This window comes from Mustelus asterias, chromosome 26 (genome assembly GCF_964213995.1).
Source record: "Mustelus asterias chromosome 26, sMusAst1.hap1.1, whole genome shotgun sequence".
NCBI lineage: Eukaryota > Metazoa > Chordata > Chondrichthyes > Carcharhiniformes > Triakidae > Mustelus > Mustelus asterias.
In genome coordinates this window covers 37,087,431-37,114,523 of record NC_135826.1, presented here as the reverse complement: position 1 = coordinate 37,114,523, position 27,093 = coordinate 37,087,431, and the positions used below count along the sequence as shown (strand labels likewise).

At 46.1% G+C, this 27,093-nt stretch overlaps 1 protein-coding gene across 1 annotated transcript in view; it reads right to left on the bottom strand.

The window, feature by feature from the left end:
* Window positions 1-27,093, bottom strand: part of fbn3 (fibrillin 3) — a 268,519-nt gene that overhangs the window by 96,622 nt on the left and 144,804 nt on the right. The window contains exons 13-26 of the mRNA XM_078198473.1: window positions 26,806-26,931; window positions 24,815-24,937; window positions 23,066-23,188; window positions 22,151-22,303; window positions 18,404-18,457; window positions 17,064-17,189; window positions 15,759-15,884; window positions 14,688-14,807; window positions 12,939-13,076; window positions 11,560-11,610; window positions 8,997-9,122; window positions 5,432-5,659; window positions 2,944-3,069; window positions 2,491-2,619 (exon numbers count right to left, since the gene is read on the bottom strand). Of these exons, the coding sequence (XP_078054599.1) occupies window positions 2,491-2,619; window positions 2,944-3,069; window positions 5,432-5,659; window positions 8,997-9,122; window positions 11,560-11,610; window positions 12,939-13,076; window positions 14,688-14,807; window positions 15,759-15,884; window positions 17,064-17,189; window positions 18,404-18,457; window positions 22,151-22,303; window positions 23,066-23,188; window positions 24,815-24,937; window positions 26,806-26,931 (1,749 nt within the window). The remainder of the gene's footprint in view (window positions 1-2,490; window positions 2,620-2,943; window positions 3,070-5,431; window positions 5,660-8,996; window positions 9,123-11,559; window positions 11,611-12,938; window positions 13,077-14,687; window positions 14,808-15,758; window positions 15,885-17,063; window positions 17,190-18,403; window positions 18,458-22,150; window positions 22,304-23,065; window positions 23,189-24,814; window positions 24,938-26,805; window positions 26,932-27,093) is intronic.

The following is a 27,093-nucleotide window of genomic DNA, read 5'->3' as shown; positions in this document are numbered from 1 at the left end:
GGTGAGTATTATTGGAAAGGTCTGTGCAGGGTGAGTATTAGCGGAAAAGTCTGTACAGGGGTGAGTATTATTGGAAAGGTCTGTACAGGGTGAGTATTATTGGAAAGGTCTGTACAGGGTGAGTATTAGCGGAAAAGTCTGTACAGGGGTGAGTATTATTGGAAAGGTCTGTACAGGGGTGAGTATTATTGGAAAGGTCTGTACAGGGTGAGTATTATTGGAAAGGTCTGTACAGGGTGAGTATTATTGGAAAGGTCTGTACAGGGTGAGTATTAGTGGGAAAGTCTATACGGGGTGAACATTACTGGGAAGGTCTGTACAGGGTGAATATTCATGGGAAAGTCTGTACAGCAGTGAGTGTTAGCGGAAAAGTCTGTACGGGAGTGAGTATTAGTGGGAAGGTCTGTACAGGGGTGAACATTACTGGGAAGGTCTATATAGGGTGAGTATTAGCGGAAGAGTCTGTACAGGGGTGAGTATTAGTGGAAGGGCCTGAAATGAGGAGGGTGTATAAGTAGGATGGCCTGTACAAATGAGTATATGAGCAGTAGAGTCCTGACAGAAAACCTTTAAGTGACCTTTTAGTTCTGTGCTCCTTCATTTGACAGAAATTGTAACTTAGTCGGGACTGTGGATTCCATCATGGGTTGTGGGATCCAGGGAACGATACAGACCGGTAACATGGTGTGAGGTCTGCAGCACAATGAGGGACTCTCTCTGATGTTAATGGTACATCTCTTTCACACCTCTAATTATGGCTCAGGCAATATAAGTTCTGGAATGTTCTTTCAATCTCTGCTGTGTGGGATTTATTAAGTGTTCTACAGCTGTTCCCAGCTCCAGTGAATACAGGATTGTTTGGCAGTGCTCAGTCGCTGCTAGCAGTTTTCCTCACAGCGACATGTGGAAGCCATTAAAACAGGCCACCACGAAGGGTGGCTGAGGCCATTCCAAGAAGGAGAGCTGGGCTTTACTCGGTACTTCCAGTTCTGGCAATATCCATGTGGATCCAGGGCCAGATTGTGCGAATGTAAAAGGACCCGGGGGTGGGGCGACGGGGCGCTGGCATCCCCAGTTTAGACCCTGCCATGGTGCACTGCCAAACTCATTACTGCACAGCCCATATCCCATGGCCTTCAACTTATTCAAACTAGTGGACCACAGGAAATGCATTTTATACATATTGCCTGGACACTTTGTGGACAGTGCAGATAGTAGGGTTGGGAAGCATTGTTGGGAGCACTAAGGCTCATGGTAGCCACTGAGAGTAATTGCAAGGCAATATGGGACAGTGGCTGATATTGGGGTCAAGGACAGGCTCTTGTGGGTTATTGGGGACGGTGGGAGGCAATCATGGCCAACATCAGGAGAGGGCTCTTGGCTCAGGAGAAGATGAAGACGCAGCACTGCTCTGTAAGAGTGAGATGGACAATGAGTGACGATCCTCAACTACAATACCAGAGGGGCAGCTTACAAACCTGCAGAGGCTGTTGCTGCATATCACGTGTTAGTCAGACCTTGGTTAGTTTACTGTGTGCAGTTCTGGGCACCTCATTATCGGAAATATATTACTGCCCTTGTGAAGGCTCATAGGGGCACCCAAGGTAAGGTGGAGGGTCAGCAATTTAAAGAAGAGAATTTAAGTTAGAATGATGGATGATTTTCTAGGTCTGAAGGGATTTTTAATTAGTCCAGACAAATTGTCCACTGTGCTGGGTCTCAAACTTCTTACTGTGTTTACTCCGGCGTCTACACATCTGGGATTCAAATCCCAGGGAAACAGATTTAAAATGAGGAGTTTATCAGAAAAACTCGGAGCAGGAGTCGGCAATTCAGCCCCTCGGGCCTATTCTGCCATTTATGGCTGATCTCACCTCAGCCTCAACTCCACTTTCCTGCCGGTTCACCACAGCCCTTCAAACCCATTACTAATTAAAAATCTGTCTATCTCCTCCTTAAATTTAATCAAAGTCCCGACATCCACCACACTCTGGGGTAGTGAATTCCACAGACTCGCCACCCTTTGAGAGAAGTCATTTCTCCTCGGCTCTGTTTGAGAGTAGGAAGCAAAGTTCGGAAGAGCTTTTTCACCCTCAGGGTAGGCACCCTTTTTTTGTGCTAAGTGGCATAAGATACAGGCCAAAAAAAAATGGGCATGATTCTCTCCCGTTTCCACGCTCGTTTGGCACTTAGAATGTTTTTGGTAAGATCGCCCCACCCCCGTGTTTCTGGAGAGAGAAGGGACTGAGGTAAATGGTGAGAAGGCATGAGTGAAGGAAATGGTGAGGAGTTGGATACGTGAAGCTGATTCAATGGTTAAGTGTGTTAGGCAGGTGGGTTTTCCTCATTCTTCATATTCTTCAGTTCTGATGTGCCTAAATATCTCACTCAGTTCATTCAGCCCCAGTTGCTGTTGTGATTCACTCTCATTTACTATTGAACTACGGGTCAGGGACATTCAGCAGTAATTAGCCGGTAATTGTCACTTACCCATGCAGTTCTTCATCATCATAAAACCACTTTCATACCCATCGAAGCATTCACATTCAAAACTACCCGGGGTGTTCACGCAGGTGCCGTGCCCGCAGAGATCTGGTGAAATACGGCACTCGTTGATATCTAAAAACAAAGGACAGGACAGTCAGTCGGCGAGTGGGAGAGAGGGGGAAGGAGAGAAAAGAGACAAAAAAATAGACTGAGATGAACAGAAAAAGAACAAGAGACAAAAGACGAACAGAATGTGACAGATGGAAAGAAAAAGCGAGATGGAGAGAAGGTTTAGACAGAGTCAGGGAGAAATAGAAAGAGAGAAGGAATGAGACACAGAGATACAAATGAAAAAGACAGATAAACAGAAGACAGAGAGAGAGTTGAGAGAATGTTATCCATATCTGTCTCAGATAAGGAATTATAATTACCCTGTCTCTCCGAGTGATGTCCTACCTGTACAATTCCTCTCCTCCATGTTTAAGGCAAAGCCACTCTCACAGCGACATTTAAAGCTGCCAATCGTGTTCCGGCAAGTTCCATACGTGCACAGACTGGAGAAGACTTTACATTCATTGATATCTGAAAGACATTTAGTGCAGTCATTAAGAACATTGTTAAAATCACAGGTCAGATATTTTCAACCTAAAGCCACAATATCCAGAAACGACCCCGAAAACAAGAGATGGAGAGTTGCCTATACAGATTCTGACCTGCATCCATACAGAGGCAGCGGGAGACTGAATGTACATAAAACCGTGTCAATACCCAGGAAGAAAGGAAGGGAGAAACTGGCCATGCTTAACCTGCACACCTGAGGGGAGATCTAATAGAGGTGTACAAGATTATGAAGGGTATAGATAGGGTGAACAGTGGGAAGCTTTTTCCCAGATCGGAGGTGACGATCACGAGGGGTCACGGGCTCAAGGTGAGAGGGGCGAGGTATAACTCAGATATCAGAGGGACGTTTTTTACACAGAGGGTGGTGGGGGCCTGGAATGCGCTGCCAAGTAGGGTGGTGGAGGCAGGCACGCTGACATCGTTTAAGACTTACCTGGATAGTCACATGAGCAGCCTGGGAATGGAGGGATACAAATGATTGGTCTAGTTGGACCATGGAGCGGCACAGGCTTGGAGGGCCGAAGGGCCTGTTTCCTGTGCTGTACTGTTCTTTGTTCTTTGTTCACCCATAATGGAGCATTGGGACTGATTGTGATTAACCTACATTCACTGTCCTGGTCACTATTGGAAATGGCAAATTGGACCTCTCATCAGAAGCCATGTGGGTGGGATGGTTTCACTCCCTTCTTGGAGTGGAAGGGAGAAGGGAGTGGAATGACTGCAACTGAGACAAACTCTGCCGTGCCATCATTTATGTTCACCCTGAGTTTTTGAATCATCAATCTGTGGGTTCAAGGTAAATCCCATATGTGGAGCACGGTTATCTGTAACTTCACAGTGACATCTATTCAATGAAAACAGGCTCCTGCTGCATCTGCAAATGAGGCATTCAGGGGTTTGATTCTTCCTTTTACCTGCTCAAATTATTTGGTTTATGTCCCTCTTTTGTCCCCCTTTACAATCGCCTGACTCTGGGTGCAAATGTCACTGTCCAGTTTTCACTTGGTAGAGAGCCGGAGAAAGCAAGAGGAGAACACGATGGCAGTGAGAATATCCCAGCATCCTAAACACTAGTGAAAAGGCCCTATACTTAATCAAACCTTTAATCACAAAGATCCATCCAACACCACAACATCTGTGAAATGTGTTGGCTTTAATGTGGATCAATTGTACCGGACGGAGCATTGCTTCGAGAACAGTGTGTGCCAGGAGCGTGTCAAATTGAGAAAGATACGGTAGCACAGTGGTTAGCACTGCTGCTTCACAGCTCCAGGGTCCCGGGTTCGATTCCCGGCTCGGGTCACTGTCTGTGTGGAGTTTGCACATTCTCCTCGTGTCTGCGTGGGTTTCCTCCCACAGTCCAAAGATGTGCGGGTTAGGTTGATTGGCCAGGTTAAAAAAAATTGCCCCTTAGAGTCCTGGGATGCATAGGTTAGAGGGATTAGCAGGTAAATATGTGGGGGTAGGGCCTGGGTGGGATTGTGGTCGGTGCAGACTCGATGGGCCGAATGGCCTCCTTCTGCACTGTAGGGTTTCTATGATATTGAATACTGGAGGCAGAGAACAGCTATGAAGCTGAGAACACTATAAACAGTCCATGTGATCCAGGCAATAAAAATTCAACTCACAAACAATAAATACTTGATTTATGGGATCAAGTATCCCTAGAGTTTGTAATTTTTCTGTATTTATTGAAACATTAAAAGTAAATTGCACACAGCACTTCCAACAGTCAGTGGTGGTTGTGGAGTGTTAAAGTTCACTTCTCCATGAATCATAGAATCCCTACCCTGCAGAAGTAGGTCATTCGGCCCATCGATCCTGCACCAAAAACAATCTCACTGAGGCCCTATCCCCGTAAACCCACGTATTTACCCTGCTAATCTCCAACTTTCTTTACATCACATAGCTGCCCAGGAAGCTGTTCCACTTTTACCACCTGGCATATGTTGGAAGGATTTGTAGGATATTAACCATCTTGTTTGGCCATATAAGTGCTCGTCAAGTCCTGGGGTGGAACTGGAAGCTGAGTTTCTAGCGTAGAGGAAGAAATGTCACAAAGCCTCCTCCCACGGCCAGTAGATGAATATAATTTATTTTCTTATACATGATGGGTACAGGCTTGGGAGAGAGAACTGTAAAACTGCCTCACAGCACCATCTATAGGCCAGATCCAGAAACTACACTGTTACAGATAACTGTTTACATCGGCAGTTTCACTGTTAGATATTAACATTAAAAATTAATCAAAATCAAGACAGCAGGGATTGCGTGTCGAGGAAAATGCCAACACATGATATATATAGATTAATTGAGCCATTACCTTTGTAGAATGGTCTGCCTGTCAAAACATCACCCCTGTTGGCAAATCCTGGTCCCCTGGGGCAAATGGTCTCATATTCCCGCGTGCCAGGCTGTGGGCATTCCTCACAGTCCCCACCCCAGGCATGGCCGATCGAACAGCAGCAAGCGTCAATGCGGTACCGGCCTGCCATTGGCTCTGTACACTCGTCCTCCTCCCACTTCAGGTAGCAGTGTTCCAGGCGAACATCTAGAGGAGATGGACAGCATGAGATTAGTCCCAAGGAACGGCTCAAGAATGGCTCATCACAGGGTTACTACACTAACAGCAACCAAATAATCCTTCCATATTAACAGCACTTTATATTTAGCTCAGACAGTAAAGTACATGAGGGCAAAAGAGAAAATGCTGGAAAATCTCAGCAGGTCTGGCAGTATCTGTGAGGAGAGAAAAGAGCTGACCCTTTTGGGTCATCTGGACTCGAAACGTCAGCTCTTTTCTCTCCTTACAGATGCTGCCAGACCTGCTGAGATTTTCCAGCATTTTCTCTTTTGGTTTCAGATTCCAGCATCCGCAGTAATTTGCTTTTATCCAAGGTACATGAGGGGCTGTAAATTAGCAGTAGACACATCAGCAATAACAAGGAGCTGAACTCCTCACCGGGTTTTAATACTCAGTATCCAGTCACTTCAGTTAGCCGTGTTACAGCTAAACTTCTGTCCTGAGGGGATAACTGCTCATCAGAGCCTCATATCCATGAAAAGTGTGAGGGAATCTACACCATAAAATTTAACTTGTATGTTTTTGAGGCAAACTGAACTGAAAATTAAACTGAAAAGGAAGCAGAAAAGTTAAACCTAGAAAGAAAACTGAACTTTCCAGTTTCTAAGGAAACCAAAAACAAGCTGAGGTTGGGGAATCTAAACCTTGTTGAAAGATACAAAAGGACGCAGGTCAGTCCAAGCTGCGCAGTAGCAGTTGTTAAATTCATTTGAGCAGAAAAGACAAGCTGAAGAATACTCAAAAATAGGCCAGATCCAGAAGCTAAGAATAAACAAAGAGAGTAAGTTATTTGAAGATAGAAGTGGAGATTTACAGCATCCAGACCAATCTGAGCAGATTCTGCAAAAATGTGCGATTTGTGGTAAAGAGCATGCAAGTAAAATTAGGGTTGGTTGTTGTGCTGCTGTCAGCTGGGGATCAGACTAGTTCCTGGAAGGAACTTTACTTGTTAATTTGATTTTCCCCAGATAGATAGGATAGATAACATTTAGTGTTTGCTCTGTTGATACTTGTAGCGTAAAAATTCTTCTGCTTTAAACCATGGAATCTTGTGACTTTATTTGGTTAGTAAATAACTGGGATTTTGAATTTCATCTACTTTTTAAAAAAGTTACTGGGCTCTACTGAGGTCATAAAAAAGGCATTTCCTATTCTGTTTGGTGTTCTATCAGGTACCAATTGCAAGTTGGAATAATGATCCTTTAATTGACTTCATCAAGGTTATCAAATTAGTCCATGTGAAATACCCATTTTCCACTTTCAATGGGTTTGCTGTGTCTGACTGCAATGTGATGTTTACTCAACGCAGACATTGGTCATTACCAAACATTATGGGTGGGATTTTCCTGCCGTGCTCGCCCCAAAACTGGAAAATCCCGTCCAATGTCAACAGACCTTTCCATGGTCCGCCCCTCACCTGCTCTGATTCCCGTGGCGGACGGGACAGGAAAACTCCTCCCTATGTTTCCTGCAGCAAAATGAATGGGTGCCACCAGCTGACTGTCTTCCGACAATGGGACATTGCAGCACAACGCAGAGGCCATTTAACCCATTGTGCCTGTGTCAGTTCTTTAAGACAGCTGCCTAGTTTAGTCCCAGACACAGCTTTTGCCCACTCAACCCTGCAAATTAGTCCTCTTCAAGTACTTGTTCAACTGCCTTTTGAAAATTCCAATGGAATCTATTTCTCCCACCCTTTCAGGCAGTGCATTTGGAGCATGACAACTCGCGGTGTGAAATTTCTCCACATTTCCTCTCTAGTTTTCTGACAATTACTTTAAACCTATGACCTCTGAGTTATCGACCCACTAGGAGGTCTTGTGGTAGCGTCCCTATCTCTGAATCAGAAGCTCAGCATTTGAGTCCAATGCCAGACCTTGTTGGCCACAGAACAAACATTCAATGCGGTTCAATAGGCTGATAATCAACTCAGAAATCCTTTCACCTCTATTTCCCCAAACGGTAAAAGAAATAGTATGGAGGTGAAGATATGTTAACAACAACATCAATCTACTTCCCAGAGGAAACAATTTATCCCTACTTGCTTTATCTATGTCCAATTTTGAATGTCTCTATTAAGTCTCCCAGTTGCTTCCCTGCTGTTAGCTTCACTAATCTCTTCACTAACTGAAGACCCTCTGGTATCAAGCTGGCAAACCTTGGCTGTACTTTTTCCAAAGTCTTTGCATCTCCCCAAAAATGTGATTAACACTGCACTGAAGTCACTGTGAAAATTTATTCTGTGATGTCCAGGGTTGTATACAATACTCCACCGAGTCCAAACCTGTGATTTGTAAAGGTTTAGAATGACTCCTTTGTTTAATGCCCCTATTTACAGAGTAGATATCCACTTGCGTTATTAACTGCCTTATCAATTTGCCCTGCCATAATTAATGATTTGTGAACAGACACACTAAGGTCCCTATTGGAAATAGCACTGTTCAGATCATGATGCCACTCCATGTTGTTTCTTCCAAAGTGCATCTTTTCATATTTATCCATTTTACATTTCAAATGCCATTTGTTTGCCCATTTCCACAACTTGTATTGATCTCCTGAAATCTACTACTATCATTCTCACTATCTATTCTATTGCCAAATTTTCTGTAATCTACAAATCACAAAACTGTGCCAACCCCTGGGGGGACTGACTGCACACTTCAATCCAATTAGGAAATCGTCCAATTACCAATACACTCCGGGCGGAATTTTCCCATCCCACCCGCCATGGGAATCGTAGTGGGTGGGACACAGACCATGCAAAGGTCTGTTGACCCCGGGCGGGATTTTCTAGCTTTTGGGCAAGCGCGGCCGGAAATTCCGCCCTCCATGTCCTGTCCCTTATGTGACAAGTTACCATTGTCCATTTGCTGTCACAATCCTTCTATTTACAGGATGAGTCAGTTATGAGGTAATTTATCAAATGTATTTTGAAAGACCATCACCGGAAACCTCCAACCTCATCTGCAGCTGGGGTTTTCCAGTCCCGCTGTAGTGAATGGAGTTCTGATTGAGCACCAAATTCTCCATTCTTGCTGGCAGTGGGGGCAGGACGGACAAGATCGGAGAATCCAGTCCATAATGTACAACATCTATTACACTACCTTCATCAACCCTCTCTGTTACTCCAGCAAAGAACTCAGTCAGTGGGTCTTCTGCCTTTCAGGGCAAACACAAAGCTTTGATTAAAAAAAGCTTAAACTACTGTATTGTGTCAATTTATTTTTTTGCCTTTTGTCTTCAGTGGGGTGGCTGCATTAAACATTTTCTCCTCCTCCCTGGGCCCTCAGTGATCAGTACTCACCCACACAGGTTCTACCAGTCCCATCCAGAGTCAGTCCTTCAGGGCAGTCACACTTGAACGAACCCTGAGTGTTCACACAACGTCCGTTTGTGCAAACACCGGGGAATACATCACACTCGTTCACGTCTGGTGGGAAAAGAGACATCACAAACTATTCAGTTCCCTATTCAGAAAACAGGCAAAGTAAGGTAATGTTATCGATATGTTTAGAGAAAGTTAGAGTGCCAACAAGCAATGATAAAAAGACTGAGAGAATCTGAATATCAGATCTTAAGTTTAACAGAATTCTGAGCTCAGAAACAATATCAGCGGCCAACACTTGAATTAGGAAAATTGGACATGTTCCAACATCTGTTTGATAGGAAGATAAAAGGCTTCACAGAATCAATTTAGATACAACTTTGGGTTGCAACTTGGTTCAGTAACGGTTTGGAACAATTGCGGATTAGCCCTGATGCAAATGTTAAAAAGCCATGGTCTTGTTTCTTTTGGTAAAACATAGAAACATAGAAGATAGGAGCAGGAGGAGGCCATTTGGCCCTTCGAGCCTGCTCCGCCATTCATCACGATCATGGCTGATCATCCAATTCAATAGCCTAATCCTGCTTTTTCCCCATAACCTTTGATCCCATTCGCCCCAAGTGCTATATTCAGCCTCTTCTTGAATACATTCAATGTTTTGGCATCAACTACTTCCTGTGGTAATGAATTCCACAGGCTCACCACTCTTTGGGTGAAGAAATGTCTCCTCACCTCCATCCTAAATGGTCTACCCTGAATCCTCAGACTGTGACCCCTGGTTCTGGATTCCCTCAACACTGGGAATATCCTCCCTGTATCTACAATGTCTAGTCCTGTTAGAATTTTATAAGTCTTTATGAGATCCCCCCTCATTCATCTGAACTCCAGCAAAAACAATCCTAACCTAGTTAATCTCTCCTCATATATCAGTCCCACCATCCCTGGAATCAGCCTGGTAAACCCTTGCTGCACTCCCTCGAGAGTAAGAGCATCCTTCCTCAGAAAAGGAGACCAAAACTGCACACAATACTCTAGGTGTGGCCTCACCAAGGCCCTGTATAATTGCAACAACACATCCCTGCTCCTGTACTCGAAACCTCTCGCAATGAAGGCCAACATACCATTTGCCTTCTTTACCACCTGCTGCACCTGTATACTTACCTTCAGTAACTGGTGCACAAGGGCACCCAGGTGCCACTGCACATTCCCCTCTCCCAATTTACAGCCATTCAGGTAGTAACCTGCATTCTTGTTTTTGCGTCCAAAGTGAATAACCTCACATTTATCCAAATTATACTGCATCTGCCATTGATTAGCCCACTCACTCAACCTGTCCAGATCATTCTGAAGGATCTCTGCATCCTCGTCACAGCTCACCCTCCCACCCAACTTGATATCATCTGCAAACTTTGAGATGTTACATTTTGTTCCTTCATCCAAATCATTAATATATATTGTGAATAACTGGGGTCCCAGCACCGATCCCTGTGGCATCCCACTAGTTACTGCCTGCCAATTTGAAAAGCACCCATGAATTCCTATTCTTTGTTTCATCTCTGCCAACCAGTTTTCTATCCATCTCAATACACTTCCCCTAATATCATGCGCTTTAATCTTGCACGATAATCTCTTATGTGGGACTTTGCCAAACACTTTCTGAAAGTCCAAATATACCACATCGACTGGCTCTCCTTTGTCAATTCTACTAGTTACAACTTGTTACATCTTTAAAGAAGGTAGCAAAAATATCTTTGGTCACCTTTGACGAGAATGGGCATCAGGTCTGATGTCACCTATATTTATACCAATTGAATCACTGATGCAAAGCTTTTGTTGACATCTGCCCTAAATCTGCCACTAATGTGGTTGAACTTTTGTCCCAAGTTCTACTCCCACTGTTTGACTTAAAGCCCTGGGTTAACTTTCTATGCACCCTCAATAATCTGATAGATCTCTACAAGATCACTAAACACCTCCCAAACTAAGTTTAAAAGTTTAAAGTTTATTTATTAGTGTCACAAGTAGGCTTACATTAACACTGCAATGAAGTTACTGTGAAAATCCCCACTCTGGCACTGCTTGGATACACTGAAGGAGGAGTTAGCATGGCCAATGCACCTAACCAGCACGTCTTTCGGACTGTGGGAGGAAACCAGAGTACCTAGAGGAAAACCACGCAGACATGGGGAGAACGTGCCGATTCTGCACAGTGATCCAAGCTGGGAATCAAACCCAGGTCCCTGGCGCAGCACTGCTAATCACGGTGCCACTGTGCCACCCAGTAACTACATTAGCTTCATAATAAAGGTAGCACCTTCCCTCACCTGTTGGCTCTTATCAGCTAATGTCAATAATTGTTTGGAATCTGTGCACACACAGAGGTAGATCCTGAAGCCAATGGAAATAAGAATAGAGATTCACTATCACCTGCACACACTATAGCACAAATCTACCCATTGTCTGTTTATGTCATAGCTTGAGTCAGTTCTGGGTGATTTTAACCCTTGTTGCAGTTGGAACGATGGAACATATTTGAGCTGACCTTCGCAGGTAACACCCTTCACCCTGGCGTAGCCTCTGGGACAGGTCGGATCTGCAGAAGAAATACAAAGAGTGTTTGACAAATCCAGCTCTCGACTGTTGTTCTTCACCACCCCCCCGACACCCCACCACCAGGCCACCCCCCTACTCCCCCAACATGCCTGCGACAGACCCTGCAAAACATCAAGCCTGATCCATTAGGTGGAGTTGCCGATGTTGGACTGGGGTAAGCACAGTAAGTAGTCTCACAACACCAGGTTAAAGTCCAACAGGTTTATCTGGTAGTACCAGCTTTCAGAGCGCTGCTCCTTCATCAGGTGAGTCTCTCACCTGATGAAGGGACAGTGCTCCAAAAGCTGGTACTACCAGATAAACCTGTTGGACTTTAACCTGGTGTTGTGAGACTACTTACTGATCCATTAGATTCAATGACTGAATAATTCTGGGGTTTCATTTCAAGTGGTGAAATCCATTTATTCGAATGGAACGCTGACGGAACAACACATTGTGCAGAAATATTCTGTGGAGGCGCCTGTCCCAGTGCAAACTGGAGTGAGGTAACGTCTGGAACAAGGCAGAAAAGTCACATCTTTGGAGAAATTTGAATGGTGCATTATTTATGCTACAAAAGAGGCCATAAGGAGGATAATTGTGCCTCATTTAAATATGTTAATCCAGCTACTATAACTTAATTCTGCCTGGGGTGAGTATGAAGATTTAGTCCACTCAAACACGTGGATAATCATTAATAAAATTGCACATCTGGCAACGGGATCTTCTGCTGAAATGTACACATCTCAGCATTTTCTATTCATTCAGCCTATATTGTGTAGGCTATTAGGATCAAGGTTCTTGGAGCTAAGTGCATTGCTTCCTGCAACATCAACTTTCGCTTATCGGACAGCAAATGGTCGCTGCCTTGAATCCATCTCCAATTCTGCTGGCTCCCTTGCCCACCTACTCAAACAAGGCACAATGATCATCAATCAATATAGCTGCTCACTGGCATGTCAAACATTTGGGACCGGTGTCTCTCCTACATCCTCACGCTCCAATAAAGAGAAAACCGCACCCAGCCGTCACACCTCCAGACATTTTCCTACTGGCCGATTACAAGCTGATTCAAGTGCCGAAATCCCAAGTATTGAGCGAGTATGTAATCTAGCACTTCCTTAATAGTTTCAAACAAATGTATTGGGGAGGAACAAGCACTCGGTGGCTGGACTGTCAAATAGACTCCGCTGGGGTCCGGTTACTGTGTGTGCCGTATAATGTCAATGTTATATAACAGTCCCAGCTTTGTGAAAGCAACAGCACCGCTGCCAACACCGCCACCCCCCCCGCCCCACGCACACTAAACCCCACAGACAAGGTGAGTACCCAGCTCGCAGTGTTCGCAGGGACTTCCCCAGGCCGCTCCCAGGGTGGCACAGCACTCGGATTTCAGTGTAGCTCCATTGATGTTGACCTCACAGCGTCCATCCTGAATGTTCAGCCAGCACGTTCCCTTCATGCTGTCTGTAGGAAAAGAAGCAGAGAACCGGATTTGTCACGCTTCCCTCCAGCTCGCCCTTCACCCTCACCCCCTTCCAACACCTCCACCCCCTCCCAAAACCCCCTTCCCCATGCCCCACCCTCTCACCCCACAGGCACCAGTGAACCCTTCCAAACCTACGGCCACTTCCATCTAGAAGGACAAGGACAGCGGACACATTGGAACACCAGCGCCTGGAAGTTCCCCTCCAAGTCACTCACCATCCTGACTTGGAAGTATATCGCCGTTTCCTCACTGTCCCAGGGTCAAACTCCTGGAACTCCCTCCCTAACAGCACTGTGGGTGCACCTACACCACATGGACTACAGAGGTTAAGAAGGCAGCTCACCATCACCTTCTCAATGGCAATTAGGGATGGACAATAAATGCTGGCCAGCCAGTGACACCCACATCCCAAAAATGAAATCTTAAATGATCTGCTGCTGAAACCCTCCTGCATACATTTGTTACCTTTAGACTTGCCTATTCCAGTGCAATCCTGGCTGCTCTCCCACATTCTACCCTCCGTTAAATTGAGGTCAAACTCTGCTGCTCACTTCTTAACTTGCACCAAGTCCCCCGTTCACTCATCACCCCAGTGTTCGCCAAACCACATTGGTTCAGCAACACTTTGATTTTAAAAATTAAAAAGGATTTTAAAACCTGTTCTTTCAAATCTCTCCACAGCCTCGGCCCTCACTCTCTGTGTAACCTCCTCTAGTTCAAACCCCTCCCGAGATCTCTGCGCTCCTCTAATTCCGGCCTCTTGTGCATTCCAGATTTTAATCACAGCACCATTGGTGACTGCTCCTTCAGATGTCTCAGGCCCAAGCTCTGGGAAATCCCCTCTCCATCTCCCTAGCTCACTTTCCTCCTTGAAGACACTCGTTAAAATGACCTCCTCTGCCTAATTTTGCTCATCTGACCTACTTATTATCTCCTTATGTGACTTGGTGTCTTCTTTTTGTTTCAGAGTGTTCAGGTGAAGTGTCTTGGGTCATTTTATGACATTAGAGGAGCTATATGAATATAAGTGGTTGTTGTTACATGTCGCTGCTTGGGACTGGGCCATTCAGAGGCATCGGGTCTGGAAGATTAAAGGATAAAATGGCATAGAGATTGATGCGCGATAAATCACACGGGAGGCTAGATTGTACCCGGGAAATAAAGGCTTTTATTACCAACAATAACGGAGCTACTATATACAATATACAATCCCAGACTAAAGGGTCACCAGACAGAGCAGTGGCCTTTATACATCTCCAGGAAGGCGGAGCCAACTGGAGTGTACCATAGGACAATATTAACAGGTAGAACAGCCCAACCCTAACCCCAACAGTAACATATCTACAAACCCATAGTGCTGGCCAACCATGGCTCAGCACTCCTGGTGGTAACCAACAATGGTTCACCACAGAGATAAACCCCAAATTAAACCATGAATAAAACAGGACTCAGTCCACAACACAGCCTTGCAGCTCATAGTCTGGTGAACGCGAAGAGAGAAAGGGCCTGGGTTACAGACTGATCTCCAGACTCTTCCCTTGGGGAGCATGGCACTGGGTAAAGTGATGCCTTGGCACCGCATGACTTACCAATGCAGATAGTCCTGGTTGGATCCAATTTGCTGCCAAGTGAACATTCGCAGATGAACGAGCCCGCCATATTTCGGCAGTAACCATTCACACACGGGCTGGATTCACACTCATTCACATCTGGAAATACAAAGGCACGGTTACTTACACTTGCTCACAACTGGAGATACAGATGCTGGGTTATTACAGGCAGGAGGGCCATGCATTTACTGCATTTGCCATCAATGTGCCTTCATTGACCAATAATGATAATATTGTTTGATCTGATTTATTATTGTCACATGTATTGGGGATACAGTGAAAAGTGTTGCTTCTTGCGTGCTATACAGACAAAAAAATACTGTTCATAGGGGAGAAGGAAGGGAGAGTGCAGAATATAGTGTTACATTTACAGATAGGGGGCGGAATTTTATTGGCACGTCCACCCAAGGTTCGTACGATCCCACCCGAGGCCAACGGAGAATGCCATTCTCCGAGCCGAGTCCGCCCCTGGAATTGGAGCGGGAATGCCGGTAAAATTCCAGCCAGGGTGTAGTGAAAGATCAGCTTAATATAGGGTAGGTCCGTTCAAAAGTCTGACGGCAGCAGGGAAGAAGCTGCTCTTGAGTCGGTTGGCACGTGTTCTCAGACCTTTGTATCTTTTTCCTGATGGAAAAAGGTGGAAGAGAATATATCCGGGGTGTGTGTGGGGTCCTTGATTATAGTGGCTTCTTTTCCGAGGCAGCGGGAAGTTTAGACAGAGTCAATGGATCTCGTCCGCTGTATGTGATATTTTGCTCAGCTGAGCCAGAAGGATCCTACAGCTTTATGAATCTGCAGTAATGTTACACCTCTCCATGGAAACAGGCAGGGGGAAGGGCAGGAGTCTTCGAGAAGCAGTAGCCACCATGTCTCTGGGATAGCTGGGCAAATGGTTAGAGAGGCATGGATGTGTCAATCAATCTGCCCTCACTGTGATTCTCTCCTCAGTGTAACCATGGCGATAAATCCAAGTTCTCTGTCCTGGAATCGGAACCGCTGACACGCTGGCTAAAAAAGAACATTCCGGTCGGGTAATGTCTCGATTCTCACCTTCACACGTTTCAGTATCAGGTTTGAAGACATAGCCTGTGGGGCAGGTGCACGTGTAGCTGCCTGGTGTGTTCCGACACAGTCCGTTATCACACAACAACATGTTGACAGAACACTCGTCGATATCTGTGGGAAGAGGCATCGTTTTGTAATACTGTAGATTATTCTGGGAATCGATGCAGCACACTGTACTGAAGCAATTGTCTAATTGTCCTCAGTCTGCTTGAGTCAGGTGAATCTCAGTGAGGTACCAAGGTTCGGTATTTACCCCAGCTTTCCAGTACCCGCTAACAAGCCCTCTGCTCACTCACCCTTCCCTCATTCACCTCACTCACTCTCTTTCCCCTCCATCCTTGCTCAGCCTGTCCACACATCCATCCCTCCCTGCCATTCGCTCCCTTCTGCTTTTCCTCCCACACACCTGATGTATAATTACATGACCTACAATCTGTGTGACTCGGGCATATTGTGAGGGAGGAGCAGCTGGGTCCAGAGCTAAGAACGATAATGAGGGCAGCAGGAGAAGGCAGGGGGTGGCGCAGTGGCACAGTAATTAGCACTGCTGCCTCACAGCGCCAGGGATCCGGGTTCAATTCCTGTCTTAGGTGACTGTGTGGAGTTTGCACATTCTCCCTGTGTGTGCGTGGGGTTCCTCCGGGTGCTCCGGTTTCTTCCCACACTCCAAAGGTGTACGGGTTAGGTGGACTGGCCATGCTAAGTTGCCCCTTTAGTGTCAGGGGCTTTAGCAGGGTAAATATGTGGGGTTACGGGGATAGGGCCTGGGTGGGATCGTCCTCGTTGCAGGCTCGATGGGCTGAATGGCCTCCTTTTGCACTGCAGGGATTCTATGATCTGGATTCTAGGTGCTGATATTTGTATTTTGATGGGCTCAGGGTGATTGGACGTTACTCAGTGGTCGCAAGGAGGGAGAAGGAAGTGAAATGAGTCAAACTTTTGTGTTTTTGCGCAAGATATTTTCATTGATTTGGAGTTGTTGACCATGCCCTCTAACCTGGAATGTTCCTCCTTTCTGTCCAATAGAGGGTGAAGCATTCTGTATACAATCTACTGGACTATAACAGCAAGTGCGATTCTGCCCTCCTGGATAGTGGACTGAATATATACCTTTTCCCAACTAAAATTCGGGCTTTAAATCGACAAGTGGCTTCATTTACATCTGAAAGATCGACCAACAGCAAAAAGTGTAACACAGTTACTCCTGATTTGATTCATACGATAACGGATGTGCTTTCAGGGAAGGCAGAGTATAAAATGACCCACAGTGGATCAGGATGCCACACTTACCGACACAATTCTTGCCACTGACGTCAGACTCGTAGCCGATGTTACAGATACAGCGGTAACTGCCACGCAGGTTCTCACAGTTCCCATTGGCACAGATATCAGGGTCCAAGGCACACTCGTTAATATCTAGGAGCAACACAAAATGTATTCTAACCAGTGCTTTATTGTCCTCTCTCCTCATTTTCACTCAGCATGATCAGGGAACACATTAACTGTACATCAATTCCAGCATCGGGTGACTGTATGGAGTTTGCACTTTCTCCCTGTGTCTGCGTGGGTTTCCTTCGGGTGCTCCGATCTCCTCCCACACTCCAAAGATGTGCAGGTTAGGTGGACTGGCCATGCTAAATTGCCCCTTGGTGTCAGGGGGATTAGAACTACTTGTCCAGCTCTGCAGTTACTCAGCAAATCAAATCCCATCCTTGTTACAAGGGGTTAGAGCCTCATTTTGGAATTTGAGTGCCATATTATGACTATTTTTCCGTGAAACTACAAATCAGATGCTTTGGCCAAAAAGCCTTGAAGATAAAACTATCCCATATAGACATACGGGATTTTCCAGTCACCCCCACCCCAAGACTGGAAATTCCAGCCCCAGGTCAACAGACCTTTAAATGATCTGTCAAATATTCCGTCTGCCTGCGACGATTCCCGCGGTGGGTAAGACCGGAAAATTTGCCCCATACTATTTATTAAAACGATGCTGGAATATTTTGAATCCCTCTTTCAGCCTTTTTACAGACAGTTAATGAGGAAAGAGCTAATCACTTTCACGGAAATCCTCAATATCATAGAATCATAGAACCCAACAGTGCAGAAGGAGGCCATTCGGCCCATCGAGTCTGCACCGACAATCATCCCACCCCAGGCCCTATCCCTACAACCCCACACATTTACCCCACTAACCTATACATCCTGGGACACTAAAGGCCAATTTAGCATGGCCAATCAACATAACCCGCACATCTTTGGAGTGTGGGAGGAAACCGGAGCACCCGGAAGAAACCCACGCAGACAATGTGCAAAGTCCACACAGACAGTGACCCGAGCTGGGAATCAAACCCGGGTCCCTAGAGTTGTGAAGCAGCAGTGCTAACCCACTGTGCCACCGTGCCACCCCATATGTAGGAAAGAGTTGACTAAGTCAGTGACAGAATGACATTGGTCAATGATACAAGCGACCCAAAGTTATTCTGCCTTTTATCCAGCCGCGCCCACAGGTTAAAATCTGCTTCTGTTGAGGTTTGCGCACAAGGAAAATGAAACGCAATACGATTTGGTTTTCACGCGGTGAAGATTCAGCGACGCCAGTCAGACGGACCGGTTGTGCTTGTCCCTACCTCGCCCATCAGCTGTGATTCCGATACCACTGCTGCACAAAGCCTGAAATTCAGCTGTGAAAACAAGAGGGAGAATGAAGCAAGTCAGAAAGACGGCAATCTAAGTCTCTGCCATCAACCACAGAAAATAATCCAGGGCCTGAGCATTTCCAGCAGGGAATATCACTTACAGGGAATTCTGTTCGGGAAATGGATGAAAGAAATCCAAGGACCATGATCACTCCACCTTATCTTTCACATTTATTCATAGAAACCCTACAGTACAGAAAGAGGCCATTCGGCCCATCGTGTCTGCACCGACCACAATCCCACCCATGCCCTACCCCCATATCCCTACATATTTACCCACTAATCCCTCTAACCTACGCATCCCAGAACACTAAGGGGCAATTTCTTTTTTAGCATGGCCAATCAACCTAACCCGCACATCTTTGGACTGTGGGAGGAAACCGGAGCACCCGGAGGAAACCCACGCAGACACGGGGAGAACATGCAAACTCCACACAGACAGTGACCCAAGCCGGGAATCGAACCCAGGTCCCTGGAGCTGTGAGGCAGCAGTGCTAACCACTGTGCTACCGTCTTCCATGGGATGTGGGTGTCACTGACAAGGCCAGCATTTGTTGCCCATCTCTAATTATCCTCAACTGAGTGGCTTGCCAGGCTCTTTCAGAGGGCAGTTAAGAGTCAATCACATTGCTGTGGGTCTGGAGTCACATGTAGGCCCGGCTGGGTAAGGATGGAAGACATTCTTCCCTGAGGGGCATTAGTGAACCGGGTAGGTTTTCACAAAAATTGCTGGTTGTTCTCACAGCCTTCATTACTGAGATTAGCCTTCAATTCCAAATTTTATGAACTGAATTTAAATTCCACCAGCTGCCCTGCTGGGATTTGAACCCATGACCCCCAGAGCCTGGGCCAACTAGTCCAGTGACAATGCCACTGACGTCCATTCTCCTTACCAGATCACACGATCAGCGCTCCCTCCTGACCTAAGAACACTGATTGCACTTCAGATAAATAATTCATCTTTTTTATGTGCTTTGGGACCTATAGGATTCTCAGGGGGCTTGACAGGGTAGGTGCTGAGAGGTTGTTCCCCTTGTGGGAGTCTGGAAACAGAGGGCATAATCTCAGAGTAAGGGGTCACCCATTTAAGACGGAGATGAGGAGAAATTTCTTCTCTCAGAGGGTAATGAATATGTGGAATTCTTTACTGCAGCGGGCAGTAGAGACTGGGTCATTAATGTTAAAGGCTGAGATAGTCAGATTTTTAATCAGCAAGGGAATCAAAGGTTACAGGGATAAGGCGGGAAAGTGGAGTTAAGGATTCTCACATCAGATCAGTCATGATCGCATTGAATGATGGAGCAGATTTGATGGGTCGAATGGCCTACCTCTGCTTCGACATCTTATGGCCTTGGTGCTCCTGAGGATTCAGTAGGTGCTACAATCCCCCACTATTTGAGGTGGACAATAAAACCAAGGCGGCGAGAAACCAACAAGGAAATCTCACTGAGCAAAAAGGTTCGGACGAAAGGGCAAAATCCCCCTGCAACCTTGGCCGGAATTCTCCGGTCTCGCACACCTCGCTACGGCTGCCAGCGAGAACGGAGAACTTGGCGCTCAGCCAAATCTCCATTCACGGCAGCGGGACTGGATAATCCTAGCCGCGGGCGAGGGCGGAGAATTCCGGCCCTTAACTCTCTCTCTCTCTCCAGAGATGCTGCCTGACCTGAGTATTTCCAGCACCTTTTGTTTTAATTTCCCCGCACTGGATACAGCTGGAATCTCACTTTACCAAAATGCGAACATCTGACGTAAACTGCTTGAAGTCCCAACTTTACCTGAAATCAGCCGATAAATAATGTGAAAATAATTGCATTTACGTAGCACCTATCCTGATCTCAGGCGACCCCGAAGGGCTTTTTTTACAGCCACTGGAGAGGATTTGGAAGTGTAATCGCTGTTATAATGTGGGAAACCCTGCAGCCAATTGCGCACAGCAGGATCCCATAAAAAGTTACGTGTTAATGACCAGATAATCTGTTTTAGTGATGTTGGTTGGGAAGATGAATGCTGCCGAGGATTAAACAATACAGGGGGTTAGCAAAGCTTTGGAATTGCTTGAGGACCTGGCTGAAATCAGCGGAGATTTTTAAACGGGTAAGTGTTTAATGAGCTGCCCAAAGCGGTAGCTGAACTTAATAACTACCAGGCAATTCTTCTGATTTTATTCTTTAGTACATTCAGTTTTATCATCTTAAATAATAAATGTGCAAACTTTTGAACAATTTTATTTCCTTCTGGCAAGTAATTTAAAATCATAATTATGCAATCATAAGGAATAAGAGGAGTAGGCCATTCAGCCCATTGAATTTGCTCTGCCACCCAATAGGATCATGGCTGATCCAATTGTGACCCTAGCTCCACTTTCCTTCCTGTCCCCCACGACCCTCGATTCCCTTTATTATCCTAATTGATTCACGATTGCAATCTGAGAGAAAAGCTGGATGGCATTTTCCACACGAGCGGCACAATCCACAGGATTTGTCCTCCTCCCAAGTCAGTTTTTTCTGTGCTGTGGCTGAAGGCCAATGTGTCTGAGCAGCCAGCAGGAGGAGCTCATGTCCTTCTCTGCAGCTTCTCACTCAATGGCTTCCCTCCCGCTGCAGGTCAGGCAAAATGGAAATCTTCCCACTAACTTTCTTCAGAAAATATAACTCGTTATGTCCCTACAAACTAGCGTTCAGATGTAGCAAAGGGTCAGAAGGTTGCCGAAGAAGGAAAATTACAACAATAAATATCAACAAAATACACATAGAATCACAGAACCATCGAGTGTTACAGCACAAAAAGAGGCCATTCGGCCCATCGTATCTGGGCCACCAAGATACGGCCACCAAGCACCTATCTATTCTAATCCCATTTTCCAGCACTTTGTCCGTCGCCTTGTATGCTGTGGCGTTTAAAGTGCTCGTCTAAATGCTTCTTATATATTGTAAAAAGTCTCACAACACCAGGTTAAAGTTCAACAGGTTTATTTGGAATCATGAGTCACTCAACTGGTGAAGGAGCAGCGCTCCGAAAGCTCGTGATTCCAAATAAATCTGTTGGGCTTTAACCTGATGTTGTGAGACTTCTTACTGTGCCCACCCCAGTCCAACGCCGGCATCTCCACATGATGGCCTTCTTACATATTGTGAGGGTTCCTGCATCCACCACCCTTTCAGGCACTGAGTTCCAGACTGCCACCACCCACTGGGTGAAAATACTTTTTCCCAAATCCCCTCTAAATCTCCTGTTCCTTATCTTAAAGCTACGCTCCCTGGTTATTGACCCCTTTACTAAGAGGAAAAGCTTCTTCCTGACTACCCTATCTACGTCCCTCATAATCTTGTGCACCTCAATCAGGTTCCCCCCCTCAGCCTTCACTTCTCTAACCCAGCCTAACCAGCCTCCCTTCATAGCAGAAACCCTCCAGCCCAGGCAACGTCCTGGTGAATCTCCTCTGCACGCTCTTGAATGCAACGCAATCCTTCCCAATCCTTCCTATGCCTCGGCTAATGAAGGCAAGTACCCCATAAGCCTTCTTAACCGCCTCATCCACCTGCCCTGCACAGGCTAACACAGGGTGTTGATTGTTTGGAAGATGATGGTGTGACACTCAGCTTTTCACTTCTACTTGGATTCTCTTCTAAAACTCAATATTTATGTAATTTTCAAACACAGCGAAGGGGAACCTACCCGAAGTCCTGGCTGGGCAGGGTTGGCAAGGCTCTCCAAAGCCGTGGTCCGGGCTGGCACAACAACACTCCGACTTGGTCACGGCACCAGAGAAAGGTCGGGCACAGGTACCCTTTTTGATGGCTCCATAACAAGTGCTCCTCATGTGGGTATCTGAAAGGAATGAGAGATGCCGTTGGTTGCTGTGAGACGGGAGGAAAATCATCTGACACTTTACAACAACAACAACTGCTTGCATTTCTGTATGGCCTTTGGTACAGCAAGATATCTCAAAGTGCTTCACAGAGGCAGAGGGAATGAGGGGGTAAGTCAAAGGCGGGTTGTGAGCAAATACGTGGCCAAACAAGTGGAGATCTTACAGAAGGTGAGGGAGGCACGGTGGCACAATGGTTAGCACTGCTGCCTCACGGCTTGGGTAACTGTTTGTGTGGAGTTTGCACATTCTCCCTGTGTCTGCGTGGGTTTTCTCTGGGTGCTTTGGTTTCCTCCCAGAGTCCAAGGATGAGCTGGTTAGGTACATTGGTCGTGCTAAATGGCTGCTTAGTGTTCCGCGATGCGTAGATTAGAAGATTAGCGGGATGGATATATGGAGTTATGGGGATAGAGCCTGGATGGGATTGTGGTCAGTGCAGGCTCGATGGGCCAAATGGCCTCCTTCTGCGCTGTAGGGATTCTATGATTCTATAATCAATGAGTTTGAGTCGACATCTCAAGCTGAGGCAGACCATTGAATGTGGTAAACCGACAGCATTGTGAGTTGAAATCGAATACTAACAGTGTGAGACAGAGTGGAAATGCACTTTGAATGGAAATGCATTCTTACAAGAAATAAGTCACAGCACACTCCGTATGCATTTAACAGTCATCACTGTTGGGAATCTCTGTAATGGTTATTTACTAGTTTAAATTACCTACCGACACACACACGTCCATCCACTCCAATGGCCAGACCTGGAGGGCATTCGCATCTGAAGGAACCTTCTGAGTTAATGCAGCGACCATTCATACAGATACCAGGTGTGTGACATTCATCAATATCTACAAGGAGGAAGGAGAATCATTCGGGGTCAGAAGTTTGGTTCAAATTAAGTTGCAACTAGTGAGAAACAGAGCACTGAAACCAATTCAAACCCTCGACACACTCTCCTGAGTGTTTATCCAGTGTTGAACTGTTTCAGAAAACAGTGAGAAGCCACGTTCAATGATGCTGACCTGAGCTAGAGCAGGAAAGGGTTGCTCTCAACACCACTGGGCTAGGGAGAGGGGAAAGCACAGTCAGGAATCTCGATTCGGGAATTCTGCTATAGAATCCCTTTGTGGATGTTAGTGAGAGAGAATCGGACTCAGCTGTGATGATCTTCATGGTCTGACACTGTCTAGATTGGTAAAGAATGGCCACATAAGTGAGGTACCGAAGGGTGACCAGCAGTTGTACCCCAGTATCTACCAGCGTCTCCCGGAGAAGGGAATTGGGACGAACAATCACAGAAGAGGACAAAAAGAAACAAGCTCTGACGAAGGGTCATCTTGACTCGAAACATTGGCTCTCTTCTCTCCCCACAGACGCTGTCAGATCTGCTGAGTTTCTCCAGCATTTTCTGTTTTGGTTTCAGATTCCAGCACCCGCAGTATTTTCCCTTTATACAAGTATATTTTTGTTCTGTGTTGCTATTTGTGCCTCCACAGTGCAATGTGTGTTGTGGAACTCATCCCACCGTGCCAATCAACTTAGAGGATAGCCAGACAGTCAGAGACGCAGCTCTGAAGGAATCGGCTTCCTAGGCCCTCACCCAGCGAGTTACGTGGGCAGGAGATGGAAAATAATTGAACACAATTAGTTACTTTGTACAGTTGATGCTGTCCCCTCTGTACCTTTTGTACCACCTGTCCCCTCTAACCAAAATCATCAAAAATACATCAGCAGCCAGTCATCATCATTGTTTGTATGATCTTGCTGGGCACAAACTATTTCGTTCGCAACTGTTTACATAACAGTCACCAATAATAACTCACTGTATGCCAGGCGCCTTGGGGCATTTCAGAATATGTAATAAGACAGCGGGACTGATGTATGAGGAGAGATTGACTAGGTTAGGATTGTTTTCACTGGAGTTTAGAAGAATGAGGGGGGGGACCTCATAGAGACTTATTAAATTCTAACAGGACTAGCCAGGGTAGATGCAGGGAGGATGTTCCCAATGGTGGGGGAGTCCAGAACCAGGGGTCACAGTCTGAGGATTCGGGTAGACCATTTAGGACAGAGGTGAGGAGACATTTCTTCACCCAAAGAGTGGTGAGCCTCTGTAAGCGGTGTAAGTGGTGAGCCACAAGACGTAGTTGATGCCAAAACATTGAATGTGTTCAAGAGGCGACTGGATGTAGCACTTGGGGCAAATGGGATCTAAGGTTATGGGGAGAAAGCAAGATTAGGCTATTGAGTTGGATGATCAGCCATGATCGTAGTGAATGGCGGAGCAGGCTCAAAGGGCCGAATAGCCTCCTCGTGCTCCTATCTTCTATGTTTCATATTAAGGGATAGATAGTCTGTTTCACTAGGCTCCTTGTACATTTATCAGTTTCACTGGGAGTGGGACCTTACTTACTCAATAGCTTGCAGTTAATAGATTCTTACCCATACAGGAGCACCTAGTAGTAGATCCTTACCCACACAGTATCGGCCATTCGGAGCTAAGACAAAGCCATTTTTGCAGATACATTTGAAGCTGCCATCCTCATTAATGCACATTCCATTCAGGCACATGTTGGTAGTGGCACATTCATCATGATCTGAGGATAAAATTCATTATTTGTCAGTCTTATGAGTTTTAACTGTTCACTTTGGAGACATTATGGGCAACATATCAGGAGAAACTACTTCTCCCAAAGGGTTATGAATCTGTGGAATTCACTGCCCCAAAAGTGCAGTGGATGCTGGGACAGTGAGTAAATTTAAGGAGGAGTTAGACACATTTTTAATTGGTATTGCGTTGGAGGGTTATGGGAAGAAGGGAGGAAAATGGGGACGAGGAGCATATCAGCCATGATCGAATGGCGGAGCGGACTTGATGGGCCGAATGGCCTAATTCTGCTCCTATATCTTATGAACTTATGAACACATGGTTTTGAAAAGCTTGTGCGTTACAGGATGAAGGACAATCTGAGGAAGGTGAGAATTCCACGGTGTGAGGTCCCGAGAAAGCTTGAGTTATAATATCATGTGGTGAGTTTAAAATTGTTATATGTTGAAATTGGATTTGTAGTTTAGGGAGAATTTGGTGATGATTGCACAATATTCAGCACTCATCATGACTCCTCAGATAGTGACACAGTCTGTGTCCATGTGCAGCAAGACAATATTCAGGCTTGGGCTGAGAAGTGGCAAATAACATTTGGAACTCACAATCATCAGACAATGCCCATCCCCAACAAGAGAGAATCTAACCATCTCCCCATGATATTCAAAGACATTACCATCACTGAAATCCACATTATCAACAGTCTGTGGGGGGATTACCATTGACCGGGAAATGAACTGGACCAGTCACCGAATACTGTGGCTAAAAGAGCTGTTCAGGGGCTGGGAATTTTGTGGCGTGTAACCCACCTCCTATCTCCCAAATATCTCTCCACCATCAGCAAGGTTGAAGTCAAGAGTGTGATGGAATAGTCTCCACTTGCCTGGATGAGTGTAGCTCCATCAACTCTCAAAAAGCTCTATACCATCCAGGACAAAGCAGCCTTCCCCATCCTCCACCTTCAATATGCACTGCCTCCACCACTATTGCACAGTGGCAGCAGTGTGCACCATCCAGATGCACTGCAGCAACTCACCAGGGCTCCTTCTAAACCCGCAACCTCTACCACCTAGAAGGGCAAAGGCAGCCGATGCGTGGGAACGTCACCTCTCACAGGTTTCCCTCCAAGCCACTTGTCTGTCCTGCCTTGGAAATATACCGCCATACCTTCACTGTCACTGGGTCAAAGTCCTGCAATTTCCTTCCTAACTGCACTGTGGATGCACTGGGAGAAGAGGGATGCCCACCGGGCAGTACAGAGGCACTACTCTCTGGGGAGCTCCATGGGGCAGGAAGGCCTTATCGGTTGGGAGCGTTTCCCTTGTGCATGTTACGAAGGTTCACCATACCTGTGGGCGGGCGGGTGTCCCCATATCTGTGTGGCGGGGGGGGGGGGGGGGGGGGGTTCCTACGTTGCCTATTGGAGATTGGGGCATCCGTCAACAACGGTGTCCCGATCTCTGGATTCCCGGCTGCTGGCTTTGTCCGGTCCCATCCCGCCAGCAGGATGGTGTGGGCCACGCCTGCAGATTCTTTTCTGCACAGATGGGCTGGATTATCTGGCAAGAGAAGTCGGCTTTGCAGCCAGTGAGTTACACAACAGTCTTCGTGCCTCAGCCAGCACTCTGTGAAGAGAATGGAAAATTCCGCTCTATTAACTCAGCTTTTCTGCTGCTGCCTAATATCCCTGCTGAGCTTTTCCAACATTTTCGGTTTTTATTTCTGATATAACTTTGCTTCCTGCTCTGAGTCCTGATTCGAAGATGTAACTTCATGTGTTTGCTCTCTGGAACTCAGGATGTTGGAAGTGTGCTCTCAGTGTTAGTTGCAGATGGATCGATATGGGTGAAGCATACTTACCAATGCAGTTCTTTCCATTAGGGGTGAGCTCGAAGCCAGCGTTGCAGATACATTGGAAGCTTCCGTCAGTGTTAACACACCGGCCGTTCCTGCATAAAACCCCGTTCTGGATACACTCGTCTATATCTAAAGAACAAAAGAGGAATTTTAAAAAGAAGATTTTTAGGATGTCACCCATCCAGATGTCAACTGCATTCTCCTGTCACCTGGCCAACTTGAGTTGGCATTAAGAGCCATGTCCCTGAAGAAAGATCACTAGTGGTCCTGTTATACCATCTGAGAAAGCTT